General features: G+C 42.9%; 1 protein-coding gene across 1 annotated transcript in view; it reads right to left on the bottom strand.

Annotated features, from left to right (window-relative positions):
• LOC132475755 (inactive dipeptidyl peptidase 10-like) overlaps positions 1-22,592 on the bottom strand; it is a 211,693-nt gene that overhangs the window by 27,073 nt on the left and 162,028 nt on the right. The window contains exons 8-16 of the mRNA XM_060077058.1: positions 12,643-12,763; positions 11,614-11,768; positions 10,990-11,087; positions 10,774-10,897; positions 6,008-6,046; positions 4,584-4,691; positions 4,311-4,402; positions 4,181-4,228; positions 3,842-3,963 (exon numbers count right to left, since the gene is read on the bottom strand). Of these exons, the coding sequence (XP_059933041.1) occupies positions 3,842-3,963; positions 4,181-4,228; positions 4,311-4,402; positions 4,584-4,691; positions 6,008-6,046; positions 10,774-10,897; positions 10,990-11,087; positions 11,614-11,768; positions 12,643-12,763 (907 nt within the window). The remainder of the gene's footprint in view (positions 1-3,841; positions 3,964-4,180; positions 4,229-4,310; positions 4,403-4,583; positions 4,692-6,007; positions 6,047-10,773; positions 10,898-10,989; positions 11,088-11,613; positions 11,769-12,642; positions 12,764-22,592) is intronic.

Here is a 22,592-nt window from a genome sequence, read left to right as displayed (position 1 = left end):
ATTGCCAGGACGTACAGCATAAATTAGTGGCCGGAAGGGGCTGGGTAGCTATGCAGCGTCGAGGTGAACTCTGAACAGGGGAGTTTTGAGTCTTTTGCGGAAGCTGATGAGCGACTCTGCGATCCTGACATCAGCAGGAAGCTCGTTCCACCACTGAGGTCCCAAAACAGAGAAAAGTTGTGACTTTGTTGGTCGACCTTTGCTTGCTCTTAGCGATGGAGGTACCAGACGTCAAGCTGAGGTAGTTGAGCGGAGGGATCGAGCTGGGGTGTGTGACTTTATCAATGCTTGGAGGTAGGCAGGGGCAGTTCCATCGACTGCCTTGTATGCCAGTACCATCATCTTGAATCTGATGCGAGCTACTACAGGGAGCCAGAAGAGGGGGTTCACATGGGAGAACTTCGGTAGGTTGTACGCGAGGCGCGCTTCCGCATTCTGGATGCGCTGCAAAGGTTTAATCGCAGAGGCAGGGAGTCAAGCCAGGAGCATGTTGCAGTAGTCGAGACGGGAGATGACCAGTGATTGGACTAGAAGCTGAGTTGCTTCCCTTGTAAGGGAAGGTCGGATCCTGTGGATTTTGTAAAGTGCAAATCTGCAGAATCGGGCTACCGCAGTGATGTTTGCGGTGCAGCATAACTGATTGTCCAGTACCACACTGAGGTTTCTGGCAGTTGGAGAAGGAGATACAGTGATGTTCTCAACAGTGACCAGTAAGTCCATGTATTGGCAATCTTTCCCTGGCATTAGGAGGAGCTCAGTCTTGTTTAGTTAAGCCTCTGGTGATGGGCAGTTGTCCAAGTGCTGACGTCTGCCAGACATTCAGATATGCGTGTTGCTCTCAGGGCTTTGTCAGATGAGGGGAAAGAGAGAAATAGCTGAGTGTTGTCAGCATAGCAATGATAGGAAAAGCCATGCGATGTAATTACAGAGCCCAGGGATCTGGTATAGAGGGAACAGACGAGGCCCCAGTACCGAGCCTTGAGGGACACCAGTTTCAAGCGTGCAAGGTTTGGACAAGGAGCCATTCCATGTTACCTGATAAGTGCGATTCGTCAGGTAGGATGTGAACCAGGAAAGGGCAGATTCAGCAATGCCAAATTCAGCGAGAGTGGCAAGGAAGATCTGGTGGTTCACCGTGTCAAATGCTGCGGACAGGTCGAGGAGAATGAGAACCGATGAGAGGGACGAGGCTCTGGCAGCACGGAGGGACTCAGTCACCGCGAAGAGAGCCGTCTCAGTGGAGTGTGCCTTTGTGAAGCCTGACTGGTATGGGTCAAGGAAGTTGTTAGATGAGAGATAGGAGGACAGTTGGTTAGAGATGGCACGTTTCAGATTTTTAGAGAGGAATGAAAGAAGAGATACCGGTCTGTAGTTCTGGATGTCGGTGGTATCAAGGGTCGGTTTTTTGAGGAGAGGCTTTATTCTGGTCTTGAAAGGCGCTGGAACAATGGCTGAAGGGAGGGAGGAGTTGAAAAGTGCGCTGAGCAATGGCAGGATGTCGCTTGAGACAGCCTGGAGGAGAGAGGAAGGGATAGTGTCAAGGGAGCAGGTGTTGGCATGGTTAGATGTTATTATTCTGTTGACCTCGTCAGAGGTGAGAGGGATAAATTGGGTAAAGACAGAGGTGGGGATGGGAGGAGGCAGGATGGAGGCAGGGATAAAAGAGGAGCTAATGTCCTTTACCTTCTGGGTAAAGTAGGTAACAAAGTCATCAGCAGTGAGGCAGGAAGGAGGTGGAGGGGAGGGAGGGTTGAGGAGGGAAGAGAACAAGGAAAACAGTTTCCTGGGGTTTGAGGCGGAGGAGTTGATTTTGGTGCGGTAGAAGGCAGATTTGGCTGTTGACACAGTGGAGTTGAAATCAGAGAGAAGGAAAAGATATTGAGATTGATCATTAGGACAGTCTGATCTCTTCCATTTCCTCTCAGCTGCCCACAACTCTGCTCTATAAGTCTGCAGAGATTCAGACAGCCAAGGAGGGCGGGGGGGGGGGTTCAGGATCGCACAGGTCTGGAGTGGAAGGGACAGAGGGAGTCCAAAGAGGAGGAGAGGGAGGATAGCAGAGTGTCTGAGGATTCCTCGGTGGATAGTTGAGGGAATCGTTCGACAGAAGGTAGTGAAGAAGGAACAGTTGAGACAAACGTAGAGCGAGAGCGAGATTTGAGGTTACGGGTGGTGACAATGTGGGGACTAGAGAGGAGGGGGGGAGAGGACTTCAAGGGGAGAAAAAAGGCAACAAAGTGATGGTCGGACACGTGGAGCGGGGTAACAAAGAGAGCAGAGGTGCCACAGGACCTAGTGAATATCAGGTCAAGTTGGTTCCCGGCCCTGTGTGTGGGAGGAGTAGGAGAGAGTGTTAAGTCAAAGTTGGTGAAAAAGTTTGTAAATTCAGGTGAGTGCAACCTCTCTGGCAGGATGTTGAAATCGCCAAGAATAAAGAGTGGTGTGCCATTTTCAGGAAACAGCTGAGAAGGGCATCCATCTCGTCATAGAAGTCACAAAGGGGACCAGGATGATGGTAGATCACCACAATGGAGAGCTTGATAGGAAGGGTGACAGTAACAGCGTGGAGTTCAAAAGCAGATCTGGCCAAGTGTTCTAGTGGAAGGACCTGGTAGCACCACATCGGCGAGATGAGGAGTCTGGTCCCTCCTCCTCGCCCTGAAGGTCTTGGGGGTCTGTGAGAATGAGTAGACGGTGGAGAGGGCAGCAGGAGTAGCAGAGTTCTCTGGAGTGATCCAAGTCTCTGTCAGGGCCAGGAAGTGGAGGGTCATGAGGGACGCATAGGCCGAAAAGGTGTCTGCCTTCTTGACTGCTGATTGGCAGTTCCAGAGTCCTCCCATTACTTCAAGGTCCGTGTAGGCAAGGGTCGGTGGATGGCACAGATTGGATGGGTTGCTTCGCCGAGCAGAGGATCTATGACGCAGAGGGTGCACTGTACTGTCTGCGCACACTCTCTCTCTCTCGTCTGAAAAACGCTCCCATTCAAAATGCATTGGTTTATATTTCGTTCTGTGTAGCACGGAAACAATTGAGAAACGCTCCCATTCAGAATGCATTGGTTTACATTTCGTTTTGTGTAGCACGAAAAAAGTCGGACATTCTTGCTCTGGGACAAGATTCAGTAGAATAACGTTTGTGCGCATGACCATGAAATCGCGTGATACCGGGTTGGATTGAGGTTTGTCATGGATTTGATATGTCTTGACAGGAGAACTGCTTCACGCAGATACCTGGGGATATTTCATCTTAAATCTAAAGACAAACCAACATCTCATTTCTCATTTTCGTCCGCTTATCCGGGGTCGGGTCGCGGGGGGAGCAGCTCAAGCAGACCAACATGTTCTAGAAAAACCTGACAGACAAGGCTCAACGGTGAAAAAACTATCTGTACCGATATTGTTAAAAGATCCGCTCGAGCGGAGCATGTTAGCTTACCTCAGTCTTGTTTTTATTCAATTGATTTGCGCAATTCTATGCAACACTTGGAAGTAATTAAACACAACTATATGTCAAGAGCTATGGATTATTTGCTTTCACCTATTGATCTTGTCAAACCGGGTTAGAGTTGGAAAGATATTAGATATTCACGCTCCGTGATAAAGCAATCATAAGCAGTAGACTAATGGGACTATCGTTTGTGGGTCTTTCGCAACGATAGATAGCTATACTGCAGAGCTTGAATATTTATATAGTCTATTCCGTATTTTTGGCACTGGTTTTCATGTAATGTTATTGTTGGATTTAGCATATGGATCTATTGCCCCCGTCATTTCAACTTGCTTCTGTAACCCAGTTACCTTAATGGCAACAGTGTGATATTGACAGAGTGGTCGCTCTCTACCTCGGCAGTCCAGCAGGACATGTTGGCAGCGAGGGCTGAGGCGAGCATGGAAGTGGGTGCACCGGACTTTGGAGAGAGAGCAGCTTAGGCAGGACCTCTGAAACGGACTCACAGTGGAAACCCTGAAAGCAGGAAAAAACTCAACATCAATCAAGTCAACGAAATGTCATGTTTGTTTCTATATTGCTGGAAAGCTGCTATAACCTATCCCAACAGGGATAGGTTAAATACAATTGTGGTAATACGTCTCTCACTCTTTAACAATTTTTCTAATCAAACACACTGAAGCGAATTGCAGGAGTCCATCACCCTAACCACAGCCTAGATACTTTGACGTACCTGTAGAGCTGTCTTTGTGCAGACCCATCCTCTGTGCTCAGGAAATACCTGCACAAATACGAGAGTGTGAACTAAGGTATTCATTCATCTTATGAAATACTGCAGTCACTGTCTCGTCGGTCAAACTCACAGTGAGTCTGTGTGCTCGTCGAAGGCTAAGACCTGAGAGACTTCCCAGCCTCCCGAGGTCAGGTGACGAACGTTGACCTCCTGATCCTCGGACTGAGGGGGGAGGCATGGATTCGAACAGGTTTCAACGGAGACATTGTGTATGTTAGTAGGCCATATTAGACTTTTTGGAGCACAAAATCCTTCAAAGTACCTTTTTCTAAATGCAGGTTGATTAGAAAAATAATGCTTTGACATTTCCTTGTGAAATGCCAATCCTCTCAGGGGGCTTCACCTGGTTCGTTATCATGGCGATGTGGTTGAAGGCTCCTCCTCCGCTATTTTTTAGAGGGAGGGTGAAGAAGAACACCGTGCCATCCTGGGAAAAAACTGGCTCTTCGTTCTACAGGAGGATCAAACATCAACATGTGAAGCTAATAGCAAGAGTACTTTTCAACATTTCCTCATACACATTTTTTGGTAAATGTTTCTTTTTGGTCTGCCATCATGTTAAATACAAAATACTCAAATTAAGAAGAACTAAATTAAAGGGGTAGTTCGGAATTTTGGACATAGGGCCTGATTCCCAAGTGAGCATTGGTATTCTATATCACTGGAGACAGTTTTCAACACATTTCATTCAGTCCTTCTAGTTGCAGAGTTCGCTCGTGCTAGGCTAGCGCACGGCAACGGGCAATGCTAGCCTGCTATTAAAAACAGTCTTACCCACTCCACAGTACACCCGAGGTAAATCAATTATAACGCCAGACTATATATTTAAATGTCTGTGTTGATAGAATAATGTTAGAAATAAAACTAACCTTGCATCGCATGAATCATCGAGGGACTACTTTCTCAGCAGAAGCGGAATTTTACTATGCGCTGGTTAGGTTTGTAACCGAATCACGACAGAAGAACGTAAACAGAGAAGCGTGGGACAGAAGCGCAATTGAACGACTAGGCAACATGATGGTTCAGTGTGCTTTTAGAAATTGTAGAAATAAACGGTACAGATGGGCACCACAAAGTTTCCACCAATTTCCAGTGCGAGATCCAGAAAGGACTCAACTGTGGCTTGTTGCTGCTGGCTTGGACATCAAAACACCGGCTCGTACATGTACGGTTCGTTTGATACAACAAATTCCTCATAATCGTCTTCAAAAGCAGATGCATCGCTAACTCCTCCAAACGTGGGCATATCTTGTTAATTGAATACGCTTATAGAATTCCTTCGTTCACTGTACTCTGCGTTTGTAGCAATGACAGCGGCAGGTAACCTAGGTATCAGTCCGCCGCTGCCGTAGCCTACGTACAGGAATATAAACACTGCTGCTGAGACCCCGCAATTCCCTAAAAATGCAATGCAATGCAAGGTTGGTTTTATTTCTAACATTATTCTATAAACAGACATTTAGATTTATAGTCTGTCGTTATAATTGATTTACCTCGGGTGTACTGTGGAGTGGGTAAGACTGTTTTTAATAGCAGGCTAGCATTGCCCGTTGACGTGCGCTAGCCTAGCACGAGCGAACTCTGCAACTAGAAGGACTGTATGAAATGTGTTGAAAATTGTCTACAGTGATATAGAATACCAATGCTCATTTGGGAATCAGGCCCTATGTCCAAAATTCCGAACTACCCCTTTAAGATTTAAGTGGCTACTCAATTCATTATTTATGATTATCAATGATGAGGAAACTCATCTTTCTAGCTACTTACCTGGCGATCAATCCACTTCTCAGATGTCATCACGTGTTTCTACCAAATAAAGGACGATAAAGAAGGGATCAATAGAAGTGAAGTTAGGAGATGTAACTCACTTGGAGATTTATCTTTGCTCTCTTAAAGTAACATCTGCAACCTGAAATTCCATCTTTAAGTTAAGTAAATTAAAGGTGCTCGAAGCGATATTTATTCATCAAATAAGCGTTACATAGCTCTATATTATGCCGGCCATCACTTATTCTGGACCCTATTTTAACGGTCTGAAACACAAGTATGAAACGCAAAACGCAAGTAGCTTTGTGGGTGGATCTCTGCCGCTGTTGCTATTATAACGGTGGATAAATTACTCTTGCGCCCGACGCAAATCTAAAATGGGTTGGTCTGAATACCGGTAGGCAGTGTTGGTCAAGTTACTTGGAAAAAGTAATTAGTTACTGATTACTGATTACTTATCTTCAAAAGTAATTAGTTACTTTACTAATTACTTTACTTAGTTACTTTTCAAAAACACACTATCTACTATACACAACCTGTATGCGCTTTTTTTAAAACTTGTTTGTATTAGTCTCAATCTTTTTAACGATGCACATTGCAAAAAAATATATATATTAAATGCAACAGTCTCTCATTTAAAGAAAATCGTTTTGGTGTGTATACACACCTTCATTCGAATAGATGTAAATAAAATACAGAAATAAAATAATTAAAACCAAAGTCTCTATTAACATTTAGGCTGTTCTAATGTCAAAGAGTAGGCCTATGTGTTTGAACTGTGTGTGGAAGGATGTGTTTCATAGATAAATACATAGATATTATATATAGTTATATGGTACACGTGAATCTCCTAAAATGGCGCAATTTGATTGGTTGGCTATCTCGGGATATTGGGCAATATCCCATGATTGACATCTCAAACTCTATTGTTTTCATCCCAAAATGTCAGCTGATAACAACAAATAAACCTTCGGTCTCGGGGGCTATTCCCCACTATTCACTTAGCCTTTGGCGAATAATTGTTAACTAATAGCCTCGATAGATAAATAGCCTAGTCAAGTCTTTACCAAACTACACGTCGGGAATTCATTTAGGTGATTCGGCTCACACAGTATAGCCTACTAAGACCACATAGAACAAGGGAGACAACAAGTCTGACTGGACATACACATAATACATCACATTAAAACTAGACCCATGCGTTGATAGATAAATAAATAGACGGATAGAAAGATAGTTAAATATGTTATATTATTTGCCTTGCGGAGCCAGCCAATCCTGTGCACGTATGCAAATTAGCCATGTGCCTAATGGTGCGTTTTAATATCCATCCGTCTCGGAGCTCCGAGGACGTTGCCTAGCGACACGCACAAACACGCCCCTTTTCCTCGGAAGTCGATCTCGCCATCTCGTTTGAACTCAGCGGTGACCGAGCGAGGCTTCCGAGATAGAATTGAAGATGGATGCGCCCAGTGTGACATTCAGTGAACTGTTTTCATTGTGTTTGGACCGCTTTGGTGGTTTAAATCGCAATTTCAATCACTCGTATTGCTGTAATAACTTACATATGCAGAAGATACATTGAAACATGAAATGAAGTGAAAATTGTAGAAGTTCAAATGGCTGCGTTTTCGTACGGTGAAAACGCACCGTTTCATTTATATTATTTCGTAGTCCTGAAATAATATAAATGAAAATAGTAGAAGTAGTCGGCCAATGCTACCGCAACAATAGCTTTCCGGGTGGCGTCCATGTTTTTCTCCGACGACCTACGCTCAAAACATAATAAAACGATTTTAGTGTGGGCGTGGCGTCCGATCCGAGATCCGAGTCGGCTCGCAGAGAATACACGAACGCACCATAACACAAGAAAGACGTAATGTTGAGAAGTCATACTAAAAACGGATAGCAAGCGAAAGCCGGACAATACTGTCTCAATCACATACTTTTGGTCCATTCTAACTTATGGTAAGAGGCTAGCCTTTAAATCTTTGCAGTGACTGAATGTTGATAATAAAACGGATTGTTTTGCATAAGATGAGTGTGTGCGACTACGTGTGTCCTTTTCGGCTTCGGCATACTGCATGCTTATGATCAAGGCCTTGTGGTTAGTTGTGGTCTTAGTGAAGCAGCCTAGCCTTGGAGTTTGATAAGTTGGAGTGATTGTGTAGTACGGGCGTGCGAGAGAGAGAGAGAGAGAGCACACCCGCCGTGGTGATGTTTGGCTTGTTGTGGGCTGTCTGTCGGCATTCGCCGAGTTGGACGGTGTGCTTTGTGTATCATGTGTTCAATGTACATCTGTCTGGTCATATTTGCGGTAGATTGATGGTTAAATAATGTCACACCACGATCGGTTATACTTGCAGGCACTCATTTGCAAGTGCTCTGATTGCTGTCCGATAGGCGGCCCATAGCTAGCATTATGCCTTCTATTTTTAGATCTTCTGACTAATTAATGTTTTTAATGTTTTTTACATCTTTTACCGAGTCAAACTCAAAGTAATGTCTGAACTTCCATGAATTAAATGCTCCATGTTCGCTCTCTCTCCCGCACTCCATGTCTTGCACACACGTTGGTGTTGTTTACTTCTAGACGTCGCGCCGCTATAGGCTACGTCATTGTCACGAGACAGTCTCACAAAGCAAATACGGCAAAATCCCAAATAATTTTACTGTCAATGGAAAAAATAAATCACGGTTTAGTAACGCAGTAACGCAGGATGCTTGCGGGAAAGTAAAAGTAATCGAATTACTATTGTAATTCGATCCCTTACTTTACTCGTTATTTGAAAAAAGTAATTGGATTACAGTAACGCGTTACTTCTAACGCGTTACTGCCCATCACTGCCGGTAGGTGTGTTTTGGGGGTAACATGCAATAAGCCAATGAGAGTTCCATCTCCCATCCCCTTTAAGAGCCATGTGGGCATTTGAGCTTGATGGTTTGATATTTTGACAGCGCGTTTGCAGTCTCTGAGACAGATGCACGAGCACATTTCAAACTTAAATGGCTCAGTTTATTGCAAAATAATAGGCCTAATTAAAACATAGAATAGCGTTTTATTCTACAACTTCAGAAACACTGAGTCGTCATGTAAATTTCCGCAAAGAGAACTTAACATATATAGGATATGCGGTCCTGTGGCCGCAACTGTGGGTCTATTTAATGAAATGTGGCAATACATTAACAAACATCGTTTGTTACCAGACTACCAGTATTGTATACATATTCGTTATCGACTTGTGTTCATAATATGCATGTGTCCCCCCCGTTAATATGCATTGCCACAGACTGTATTATGCGTTACGGTTCAGTTTGCGTTTGTTCAAACAGATGGGTGCACACATATAGTTGAACTGCACGCCAAATATCACCCGCATTCATTCATTCATTCTTTCATTCAGTTTTACTCACTCAAGGTTTTCTCACGATCAAATACTCATCAATCCTAAAAGTTATGGGCTTGGAAACTGTTTCAAGAAAATATATGTTTGCTGTACGGTGTTTGCAGATGCATTGTTTCAAAAGTACAACAACAAGTTCTTCCCAAAGTAATTTAACCAATGTTATAATTTAACCTAAAACAAGATTTTGTTTTGGAAGGCTGGGATATACTTTGCTCGAGTTTATTATTGTTATTATTATTATTTGAATGCATTGCATATTACTACAGTCAGTGTTCAATCATGCAGCCTCTTTTTTTATTTTCCACAATCCACATCATCATCATAATATTTCAATTAGGCTAATCATTTTCATGTTTGTGCTGTTCATAGCCTAAGTGTGTGTAAGCTTATGTAGCAGTTCTGACCTGCCATGGCACGTCAAAATTGCAACACCGACTGCGCTATCCGCTAGTGCATTTAGACCAGGTATTTGCCGGTCAGTGGCGCAATTGCTTTTTGGATCACAAAAATATCACCAAGTATCATTGTCGGAACATGCCTCTGCTTTTCACCGACACACCTGGCGCAAGTGGAATGGCTGGCGTGAGTTTGCTGCGGGGGAAATTCAGCTTCACGCCGGGTGCAAACTTTCAACGATACATGCGTCGGTGTAGGGTGCAAGATAAACCCATAGAGTGTTTGGTCAGAAACATGTGTCTCCCAGTCCCTCTGCTCTGCAGTAAACAGAAAACACATTTTCTGGTATCCCGTTTACACTTTATCCAATCAGGAGAGGGATCGCAACAAAGAGGCAGTCCACTGCAAATTCAGTGGCAGGCAGCAGGACTGATGTATTGATTTACACTGTGGGAACAGGCAAAGCGACCACTGTTCTCAGGAAGGGCTTACACATCAAAACACACCAAAATAATACTAAAACAAACTGCTGAAGAGAAAAAATAAGAAAAAAGGCTGCGAGGATAAAAGTCATGAAGAACTCCCTTTATGTCGACGTGCAAAGGAGTTAGTTGAGTGACCTATAGAGGCAGCTTTTGCAATCTAACGAGGAGCCATCTTGCCAGGCTTCAGGTTATGCGTTTGTGTCCAAACCACCAGTGGTTGGACCAATCTGCATTCTATGAGGAACTCCGTGATCTACGATGGACAGGGAAGCCAGATGGTTCATCAAATCAACCGCCAAGTAATTTTTCCTTCCCCTGTCCAAAACGAACCATCTGGGGAGTCAGGTCAGGAGGGCAGTTATAACTGCAGAAACTGACCAGAGGTTAGAACCTTTAAAGCAAAAAAAGCTTCCATCTCCAATGTTAGGAGACGTTGGGTTACATTTCCAAAGTGAAGTTTCCAGTTAAATCTCCTCACCTTGATGCAGTGTGCTGTGATGACATCACACAGAGTCAGGATGGACGTGTTCTGCGCTCGGTTTACCCAGCGCACGGCCACTCGCTGTCGCGTGAGCCAGGTCACCATGGTGATGTAGTGCTCTCTAGCGTAAAAAAACAAACACAAAGTTGGTATGAATAAGTGAGTAAAGGTCACCCCACCTGAACCCCCTCTCCCGGAAATGTCTTGAAATACCTTTCCTCAAAACTGTGGGGCGGTCGCAGCTGGGCGGTCTGAGCCCCTCCGTCCAGAGCAATGACGTAGAGTTTGACAGTTGGGTTGATCTGCCCCATCTGAAGGGTTCCAAACCAAGACCCTTTTAGTAACTCGATCTCCCTTCTGCCCCCAAATATCCATGCAGTCAACTGTCGTTATGAGAAATTTTCCACAATGTAAGGTTTTGTTAGTTTTTGGTAAGCTGCGGTGGTAGGCTAGGCCAGGAGATAAATCCAGGCTCTGTAATGACATTATAATTCAAGCCAAGAGTACACAGTGACAGTGTGTGAAGTGGTGTAAGCCCCGCGGGCCAGTCATTGTGCTTCTCTTGGTAAGCCTCCCTCAAACACTCTGCTCATTAGTCTAGAGATGATATGACACATCGGCAAGCATCACTACAAAACAACAGTCTGACACACGCTTTTTTCTGTGTGTGTGTGTGTGTTTACTTCACTTACTTTGTCTCTCATAGCATTTCTACTGTTGCTATGCTTATATATGCTAATAGACCGGAACAAGTCACATATAGACAACCATCGTCTCCCCCCCCCCCCCCCCCCCCACCCATTATTTCCATAGTTCACAGGGTGGAGGAGCTGGGACCTTGGGATAGGGGTACTTCTTCCCCTTGGGGTATCGGCCTTCAGTGAAGTGGGGCAACAGCATGGTAGGCACCAGGCTGTCGTTGATGGAGAGGTAGGCCAGCCAAGAGCCATCAGGAGACCACCAGTGAGCCACCTGGGTGTGGATAACTTGCTCTAGTGAGGACAAAATGGCGGAACACGGGTTTGAGAAGAAGTCAGTTGAAACAAAGGGAATGTGGGGGTTGGGGGGGGGGGGGGGGGTATTAGTTGTTGTTTTGTTGGAGGACAAAATTAATGGTGTGAAACGAGAAATGTTCACTTTCAGCCAGTTGAATTGTTCTTGAGTTTTCTGCTGCCTACGTTTTGTTTTCAGTTTTGTCTTTCAGTTCAATGGGAAGTCATTGTAGGGATAACAATCTGAGCTGGTGTCGGGATAAACACTGTTGAAAACAGTTCAATATTTTCTGTCGTAAATTATTGTATATGGTTTGGTTTAATTAAGTTGAAAAGGTTGCTAACTCTTAAGTTGTGTTTTATCTCTTCAATTCATTAAAAATCACTGGTCATTAAGAACCATTGGTGTTTACTGCAATGGTTGTTCGGAACATTAAACTGAATCTGATGGTTTGTTTATGACTTGCGTCTTGTTTGTTTCTGGCTGATTGAATTTTAAAACCTCACACAATGGCACTTAATGCGCATTGTTTTTTTTTTAAGTAGAAATTAAACACAATTAACCTCATCAGTTCTCAAATGTTTGTTCATTGTTGAGGACAACAGTTTATTTTCAGTCGTTTGGTTGTGGTTTATGGACTAATGCAGTATAAAATTCAGCGTGTTCCCAGAAAGCACTTTCCCTCTCTGCTATTTTACTTTTTCCTGGAATATCTAAATGTGGTTTATTTGAAGTTGCCTACTCTGCCTACTCTTTTACCCAGAAGGGACATTATCGAATCCTTCTACCATTTCTGACCTGAAAGAATATGCTATGATAGATTTTTCTTTTTGATCAAAACACATTTCCTTTGATGATGCCATCAGTCCTTACCTTCATACAGCCAATCAGAGATGCCGTTGAAGACAGCCCCTTCCTGTCCAGAGGACGTCAGTCTCCAAGAACTGCTCTGGACGTCCGCTTGGTAGTAAATGTTGCTTTCAAATATGTAAACCTGAGGATGAACCAAGAATTTGTCAACAGGTATTAGGGTTGTCTGCACGATGTTCCCAGTTTAAAACCACTGTAAAAGTGCTGGTAGAATTGTGATTTGAAGTACCTCAACCAGTACTTGTCAGTCATTTCTAAACCATTGTATTGTGGGCTGGTGGTGATTGTGGTGATGTGTAGCTGTGTTTCTGCCCTGTTATGGGAAGTCTGTTGTAGGTTTTTAACTATTTTGTGCTCTGTTGTATTATTTAGCCCCACTATGTTTTCCCATATGGCCTGGAACTACTCAAAAGTGGGGCAGGCTCAGTAACTCAGTAATGGTCTTCACTGTTGACCACAAACACAAAGAGTTTGAACATTTTGGAAATGACCCAGAGCACTGGCATTTAGGTCAACATCTTTCTGAACACAATTACATTATGTAGAGGGGGGGATACTTTGTTAAAAACTGGCTTCACTTTGATAGAGTGGAGACCGGTGAATATTAAATGGGTTAATTTTCTCCTACTATGGTGGTTTTTTTCTGCACTTAGAGGTTTAATCTGTCCTTGAAGCAAAATCTTCTGAAGCTTTGCCACGACAGCCACTGATACATATAGATCATTCCTACACTGCAGCTTCCAAAGGACCTCAGCAACAACAGAGCACTCAAACAAGCGGCTCTGTGTGTGACCTCCCCAAGTGAACACAAGCGGGGTCGCCACTGAACACATATGCGTATGCAAACACACACACACACACACACACACACACACACACACACACACACACACACACACACACACACACACACACACACACACACACACACACACACACACACACACACACACCTACATTTATCCAGTCCAGTTTACTTCAAATTCGTAATCTTGCTAAAATCTGGATAATCCTGTCTCGTATGAATTAATATACTCCCATTTAGATTCTTGTTATTCGCTGCCTCAGCAGCCTTCACCAACCTGAACTACAGAATAGGGTTAATCGTATAGATTGTTCCATATCGACTGTTCCAAAAAAACAGCAATACGTCACGTATGTATGTCAAGGACAGATTCTGCCAAAACAAAATGAGGACATTTATTTTATTCTCAGTTAAAAATGCGTTTTGATAAGATTTCTAGCGATATATGTGCATTTTAATCCATAATCTTCAGTCATTAATTAATCAGAAGAGAATGTAAGTGAATGCAACGTTTTTATCATTGCCATGGTGATTCCCACAAAGCTTGCATGTTGGTTGATAAAAAGTTTTTCTGTGTAATCATCTTAGCTGTTGTGTTCTGTGCTATTTTATGCATGTGATGAACATTTCAAGAGATCCTGTGATTTATATACTTAGATATTCTTCTTTGGGACGGATTAAGAAGAATTTTTTTTCGTGAGGCCCAACGAAAGCGTGTTTGCACACACTGAAAAAAAGTATTGCATGATAAATAAATGTTGTTTAACAAGATAATCATTACACATTAATACTGCTGTTGGATGTTGTTTCAATAATATCATTTTAGATTTTCGAGGGACCCAGGGATTCATTTATATTTATCATGATAGTTATTTCTTCTTCTTTGAGGCAGACTAGGCCGACGTGTTTTTATGGGGCAACCTTGAATTCTATGTTTGCTTTGCCTCCGCTGAAACCCTTACCAAAGCCTAATTTAAGGTAATCAGAATCAGGATCAGAATCAGAATTGTTTTTACTACATTCTAATTGTACAAGTACACAAGAGTAAAGAGTATTATGCTTGGTACCTCAACACACACATAGCAGCAACAATAAAATATAAAGTTAATAGATATTTAAAAATATAAAAATAGGTAAAAAAATATTGAAAGATAATATGAAAAAATAAGTAACAGAAATGTTAAGTGATCGAGTTGTAGTGGTACCAGCCACGGTTAGGGATAGCATGAGCAAGAAATGCAAGTTTCAGTGTTTTTGAATCATGAATGCAATTAATAAGGTAAAAGGCAGACAATAATAATAGGCTACTAAAATGATCGACACGGGGGTCGCAGAAATACAATAGGTGAAACAAACACTGATTGTATGTTGGTACACAGAATGACTTGGGATTAAGATAGAGACGTTTGGTCTCTTATATATGAAAGAAGGGCCTCAAGGAAATACGATATTCATTTGGGGGCTCTTAATAATAATAATACATTTAATTTAGAGGCGCCTTTCAAGGCACCCAAGGTCACCTTACAGAGCATATAGTCATCATAAATCGTTTAAAAACACGACATTGTGGAAAAACAGAAACTTAGTGTCTTAGTGCCCCACATGAAGTGATTCAAAAATCAACATCAAATGCGCCATTGAAAAACATTAAAAGGACGGAATGTAAAGTTAGTTGAAGAGATCAGAACATGGCTATTAGACCTGTCAACCCTGGGGAGCCGTGGGATCGCTCTGGGAACCCTGAGTCTCTGCACATAGTGGACGGTGTGTAACCACAACCTTGACCCCAACGCTAATGCGGCCCGCACCATGCCACTGATGAGATACAAAAATGTCCCTGTGCCTTTCGCTCATAACTTTTTTTTTAATGAGTTAAAGGTGTGTATTTGCGTGTCGGATCGGTGGGGTGGGGAATCGTCTGGGAAGAATTTACCTAAGAATGTCAGAAGTGGGGTGAGAGGCTACGAGATGGAGCCTTTTCTGAGGCTCTTTGAGTTACTTCCTAGAGGGCATGAGCCCCAAAACGTTTAATCATACTTTTCCTTTAAGCCCTCTTTGATATAACAAATACGTCCTAATCTATCCTAAAGAAGAAGAACAAATGTCATCCCTGGGTCACTATGTTTTTTGTGGTGCAAAACATATACGTTTCTGTTGAAAGAACATCGTTGGCCCCTATCTTGCACCAAGCGGAATCTACTTTCTACAACGACGCATGTATCGTTGCTAGTTTGCACGCAGCTTGAAGCCGATTTCCCCCCGCAGCAAACACCACACTTGTGCCCTGGAGAGGCGTGTCGGCGAAAAGCAGAGGCGTTCTCCGGCAAAAATGATAATTAGTGCTAATTTAGTGGTTCAGAAAGCAATCGCGCCACTGACCGGCAAATACCTGGTCTAAATGCACGATAGCGCTATTTTGACGTGCCATTACAGGTCGGAATGGCAACATAAGCTTACACACATGTAGCACAAACAGCACACGCAGCACAAACATGCAAACGAATAGTCTAATTTAAGTATTATGATGTCAAAGATTGTTCGTATGTGTGAAACTGCATAGAAATAGCATGTGGATATTTTTTTCCATAGGGGGGGCATGAATGAACAATGTAGGCTATTGCCATGCGTTAAAATAATAATAATAACAATAATAAACTCGAGCAAAGTATATCCCAGCCTTCAAAAACAAAATCTCGTCTTAGTGTAAATTATAACGTTGGTTAAATTATTTGGGAAAGAACAGCTGATACAGCGGTAATAATTGGTACTTTTAAAACAATGCATCAGCAAACACTGTATAGCAAACACATATTTTCTCGACCCAGACATCTTGTACAAGCCCATACATTTGGGGATTTTGAGTATTTGATCGTGATAAAACGTGGTTTTACCGCGAGTGAGTGTTTAAAAGTTGAAAAAATTCGGGTGAAAATGTTTGGTGCGCAGTTCAACAATATGTGCACCCATCTGTTTAAATACATGCAAACTGAACACGTAATGCATAATACAGTCCATGGCAATGTATATTAAAGGTTGGGTACGGAATTTGCTTTTTTGGCAATTTTTGCAAAATTACTTGAAATCCTTATCATACCCCGCTTACAGCCACTGAGTTAGAAGTACTGACATGAAAATTAAACAAGTCAATCATCTGTGGAACGGGCAGGGCTCGAAAAACTCCAGCCAATCATTTGGATTGCCACCTCGTTGCATTGGACAGTAAGTACGTCAATCAAACGGTCGTACTGCACTCCCCCTCCCCCGCGCCCCGCGCCCCGCGCCCCGCGCGCGACCCCTTCGTGCAGTGCTCGTGACCCAGAGCAAGCTCCTGTTTGTTGTTATCCTGCGGTAGCTACTGGAACTAGTTAATCCACATTTGGACCTAGCAGTAGAAGACAATTTCCATGGCAGACAAGACGCCACCATCCCCACCACCATCCCCACCACCACCACCACCACCAGCAAAGAGAAGGAAAACTCTTTTTCAGAGAGTAATTGATAATAAAAACGCTGAGAGAAAAACTGAAATCAAGAATAATCCTAGGCGCTGCTTTCGAACGTTGGCGGCAACTGAAGGACGAGAAGGGTCTAACGCCTCATGCCCACTGCACCGTCAGTCAACGGACGTGGGAAGGCGTGGCTGATGGATGGGGGAGTAGTCTTTGCAGAGGCATCCGTCAGCCAATCAAATCGCTTCGCCGGGTTCTTCCCGCTTCTTCCTGCTTGTTGCGAGGCAAGATGACCCGCTTTCCCGCTTTCCAGTATCGTCAGAGCCCGAGTCGCGTCACAGTGCTTAAATTTGCATACGCGATCTGATTGGATGACGGAACCGTCGCTGCCGAAAAAGTTGAACATTTTTCAACTTTCTGACGGTGGCGAACGCTCCAAACGAACGGACGGATCCACAATGCATTGCGCGTCCGTCCCCATTCAAAGTCAATGGGCAACGGACAACTGACGGAGGTAGTGGGCACGGGGCGTAAAAACCGATGCTTGTGTGGCGGTTGACATAGTTTCAAAGTTTATACCGTTTATACTCGGTAATACCGGTGTTGAGACGAGTGTATTACTCGTTGTGAAAATGTCCACACCGCAGCAACCCTAGTGAAAACCAGGACTTCCAATACAATTATATGAAACAAACATACATTTTCTAAAAATAGTAATGATTTATGTGACCGTTTAATGTTTATAACATCTGGTGCAACCATAGCCGCGAGAACGTATTCTCAGCAGGGGGTGCTGGAAAAAAAAACTCAGCCTGCACTAGACTCGCAACTCGTTACATTGATAAAAAAGATATATAGCAGCGCAGCTCAATTACACCAGTGCATGCGCGCACAGTTGAAAATCGATCGTTGTGTTCACTTTCTTCACACCATGGTTCACATCCAGCTGCTCACAGAACAAGTTTAGCGCACCACCGCTACCCTCACACTTTTTCATATAACCTTTTTTCAGCACTAGGTCATATGAGCATTAAATAAATGCTGCGTCTCAAAATGCCTTGGACAGCAGCGAGGATGACTCGCTTTGCCACGGGCCGAAACAGTTCGGAGCGACCACAGCCAGAGCGAACACAGCGGGGCAGAGGAGTGTCAGGAATAGTCTTTGGTGTACACATCAGTACGGCCTATTTGCACTACTGTTTAGTGGCAATGCAGTGTTTTATTCTATGCCTTTTTATTTTCGTATATTATTTCAATGAATACAATTTATTTATTCATAAAAACAAGATCTGGTCTTCAAATCTTTTTTCCAAATATAGGTCGTCTCACAATGGGGTTTGTGTTTATATTCGGACCAATACGGTACAGCGGGCGCTCACATGACGTTAAGCATTTCCTGGTGCATAATGTGACGCTTCAGAACCTAAAATCCCGTTTCTCCCCGTTGACACGACAACACATAACCGGCGTTTTCAGAAATCTCACTTTGGCCGGAGTTTTTAGAAATGATCGTTTTCTGTGATAAGACAGGGCCTCGGACAGGGGGTGTTGCAGCACCCCCAGCACCCCTACTTCCCGCGGTACTGGGTGCAACTTACAGCTGAATGTAGTGCCATGTTGTTAAACGAAAACCTACGCTAGCCTGGCTCGCTCTCGCGCATCTCTGTTCGCGCTCGTGCATGATTGCGCGTCCAGGTACTTGGAATGGGTGGAGTCAGAGTCAGCGTTGAAGGAGAGGGGGTAGGACCATTTGAGTTGTGTATTTTCAAAATCTGCTGGCGTTTCGCAAATCGCATACCCAACCTTTAATGGGGGGGACACATGCATATTATCAAAACAATTCCACAGTTGACTGTTGGATTAGGCCTACTGTTTGGCCATAAACAGAACCATTTGAAGTTTGAAATTCATGAACGCGCTGTCAAAAAATCAACTCGTCAAGTCCAAAAGGAGATGGGAGATGGAACCCTCAATGGTTCATTGCATGTTACTTCCAAACCACACCTACGGATAATTAAGCTACTCCAGACCAACCCATTTTAGATTTGCGTCGGGCACAAAAGTAATTTATTCGCCTGTATAATAGTAACAGCGCCAGAGATCCGCTCACAAAGCTACTTGGGTTTCGCGTTTCATTCTTGCGTTTCAGATTGCTAAAATAGGGCAGAATGAGTTAGGCTACTTAGAAGAACACATAACATACCAGCTGAAATTATTAACCTGACACACAAAGAATGATTCAAACAACGAGCCGGCTGCTCGATTTCAGGGACAGCAGCGTTTATATTAGTGATCGGTCGTTCGCGACCGAATCAGTTCGAATGACCGAATCTTTAACAAGAACGAACCGAACTGATTCTTCTCTCTCGTTCGTCTCGTTCGTTATCAGACTTGACACCTCCCAGACCCACTGGATGCTGACTCGCTGTTCGTTCACTGACTGAGTGGTGAAGAGGGAAGAGGCTTAGTGAGCGAGCGTACGATAATACGATTCAATATCAGTTAAATGGTAAATGTATGCTGTCTTTGTACTTTCTGTGTCATGCCAGATTATTCAAATTTTTGAATGTCTCGTCAATCTGTCTCGTTCTTTCATGGTTCGTTCTCCCACCATCATTGCTAAATGAAGTCTATTATCTTGCTGGTATGTTAAACATCCAATAATCAACTACACCCTCCATTCCGCTGCGTTTGGTTAAAGTTGTTATATTGTGTTGATTGATTGACCGACTTCCAGAACGAGGGAGGAGCTGAGTCTGACTGACTCAATAGAGAACCGTGCATTCCATGACTCGATTCACCGCTACCGGAAACTCGACTGAACGAACGAACGAACAACGATTCTGAACGACTCTTCTTGGCAAACTGACCGACGTGAACTGAATCAAGGAAAATAATCATTGAATCCATTACTGGTTCATATGCATCACCATGGCAACGATAGAAAACATCACTTTAACAAAAAACTAAACATCCTATTCCTTCACTGACTTGGATTTCAAATTAAAATGCATGCATTGCAAGAAATGTTTGACATTTTGGAAGACCTTAACAAACAACCTAGTGTGTGGTTTAGGTTGGAGATCATATTGGCCTCAGTCAAGCTGCTCTCAATCGCTTACAGTTGGTTCGTAATTCAGCCACCAGGCTTTTAACTAGAACTAGCTGTTTGTCCCACATTCCACCTGTTCTTGCATCCCTCCATTGGCTTCTTGTAAAGTTCAGTATAGACTACAAGAACCTGTTGATGTCATATAAGGCACTGCATGACCTTGCCCCCAGTTACAGCTCTGATCTCCTGACTCATTCCATTTCTCCACTTGTCCCATCCTCACATCTCCTCTTGATATCCATCCCTCTCTCCAACAACAGCACTAGAGGTGACCAGGCCTTCGCTGTCTTCAGCCCAACCCTCAATTTCTTAATTTTTTTTGCGATGTATGTGAGACATGTAAAAAAAATTTAAAGCTGAAATGAATTACTTGCTTACATAAATCTTCATACAGCAACAACCTTAAACGTCAGTTGAATGGAATAATTTGAACGCTGTGAATTGCTATTGAACTCACGGATATCTTAGAATTCATATTGCATTCATGGTGAACTAATTTAATACAAGACTTGTCTCCAAATGCACTGAATATACATGTGGATATAGGCATGTGAATATTTGGATAATCAAAGAGGGAGAGATACTAGGTGATACATGTGTAATTAATGCAATCTTCTATGTAGTGTTAAAGAGATTGCTTCCTGCTTGTCTTCCAGCTGCTTTTGAAACACAGACAGGCTGCATGTGGAGCTCTAAGAGACCCAGCCAATAGGAACGCATTCACCCCACCGCTCCATTCACCTGTCAAATATTTGCATGCGTGACACCCAGTAGTTATCTAAGCCTAACCCTTACCCTGATACCCAGTAGTTATCTCTGGAAGTGAAACCGGCCAAACCCCGCGTTATATTTTCATGAGGAGTTGCAGAGTCATTAACTCCCACTCTTTGACTATTTGTGATATTTCTTTGAAGTTTTAGCACATATTTATTCAACAAATCAAGCCGACACATTATACCAACGCTGAGCTCAGGGCACACTCCATTGAACAACAAAGCCAAGGAGGGTCTTCAAAGCAGAGCGCTTCCCGAGTACAACGCGTTTATCTGTTGTGATATAGTAGCAAAGAAGGTGGAATAAGGCCTCATGAATAACGGAGGGCCACTCTGTCATTAGAGTGCTGCGTGGACTGGTAGCTGTAGGGTCTCCTCGTAAACACAATCCACAGGGGCCTGGGATAAACTGCACGTAAAGTAGATAAATATGCTATCAAACGCTTAATCACATAGCTTGTCCACAGTGGTGGAGTAATGGACTGATTATGTGGAGTCTTATTGTCTCAGTGTGGAGGCATTACTCATGAAGAGATTTATGATCAAGCAGGTAAGGCTGGTTTTAAACGCTTTCGTTTTCAAACGCTTTTTTTAAACGCATTACAGGTACCAGATATCTTTTCTTGAGATGTGAATAGCCTACTATATGCTTATTTGTATTTAGTGCCTTTTCACTCATGTAGGCTATATCACAATACAAACAAAAAGTGTTTCTGACACAATGTTAGAGCTGTTTAATATCGGAGATATTCAGTTTATTTAACTTTAAAATGTATATCTCTGCGGTCTTTAGTGTTTTTGCTTTGACCTTCACCCCATCTCCGGTACAAAAGCAGATTATGTGTGGGTGTTTTGTCAAGTTGTAGCCATTGCATTAAGTCCAAATGGTCTGGCAGTATGTGTTGCGATTAGAAAGTTGTTTGTGATGACAAATGGTGCATATAACAAGTTTCATGAATATTGAACCTTCCTAATGGTAATGTCACTTGGCAATGCTGAACTTCCAGGCCTTTTTATTGTGCCACCTATGTGTTATTCTGGCCCATCTTTTGATTCCCTTACTAATTTTTCGAGTTCTATTTTCTATTTTCTAGTTACATTTTTATAACTTTTTGAGCCAAAAGGTCAGGTTAAAAACAATAATACCAATGATTACAATAGGGTTCCTACGTCAATTGTAGGACCCCTAATAATGCTAACGATTACAATTGGGTTCCTATGTCATTCATAGGACCCCTAATAAATTAATCTTGTGCTAGTCCATCATTAATGTTCCTCAAAGTAATCTTAAAACACAAACCTTGCTCCGTAAAGAGGCCACTTGTCTTTAACAATCCCCTTACAACGGCATCCCTCAGGGGTTGTGTGTAATGCTTCGTTAAGTACACGCTACAAAAATATTTTGAATAGACGCTCACATTGCATAAAATCTAGTCCACCATGTAGAGTAAGGTTCAATATGCATAAAAACTTGTTATATGCACCATTTGTCATGACGAACAACTTTCAAATCACTACACATACTGTCAGACAATTTGACTTAATGCAATGGCTACAACTTAACCATACACCCACACATAATCTGCTTTGGTGGGGGATATAAATATATATATATACTTGTCAAGTTATCTGGGTGATGTTTTCATTTGTGCTTGCCCAACTTGAAATGGCACTGTTAGACAGAGTACGCAGGACAGCTCAAATCCTTCTCCTTCCTTTTATTGAACATGAATTATTTTAAACATGAACAACAAGCTGGTTCCGTATTGCGATTCGGATTAGGATTAGGTTGAAAACCTATTGAGAAAGACAAA

This window comes from Gadus macrocephalus, chromosome 17 (genome assembly GCF_031168955.1).
Source record: "Gadus macrocephalus chromosome 17, ASM3116895v1".
Classification (NCBI taxonomy): domain Eukaryota; kingdom Metazoa; phylum Chordata; class Actinopteri; order Gadiformes; family Gadidae; genus Gadus; species Gadus macrocephalus.
This window is presented reverse-complemented; position numbering and strand designations above follow the sequence as displayed.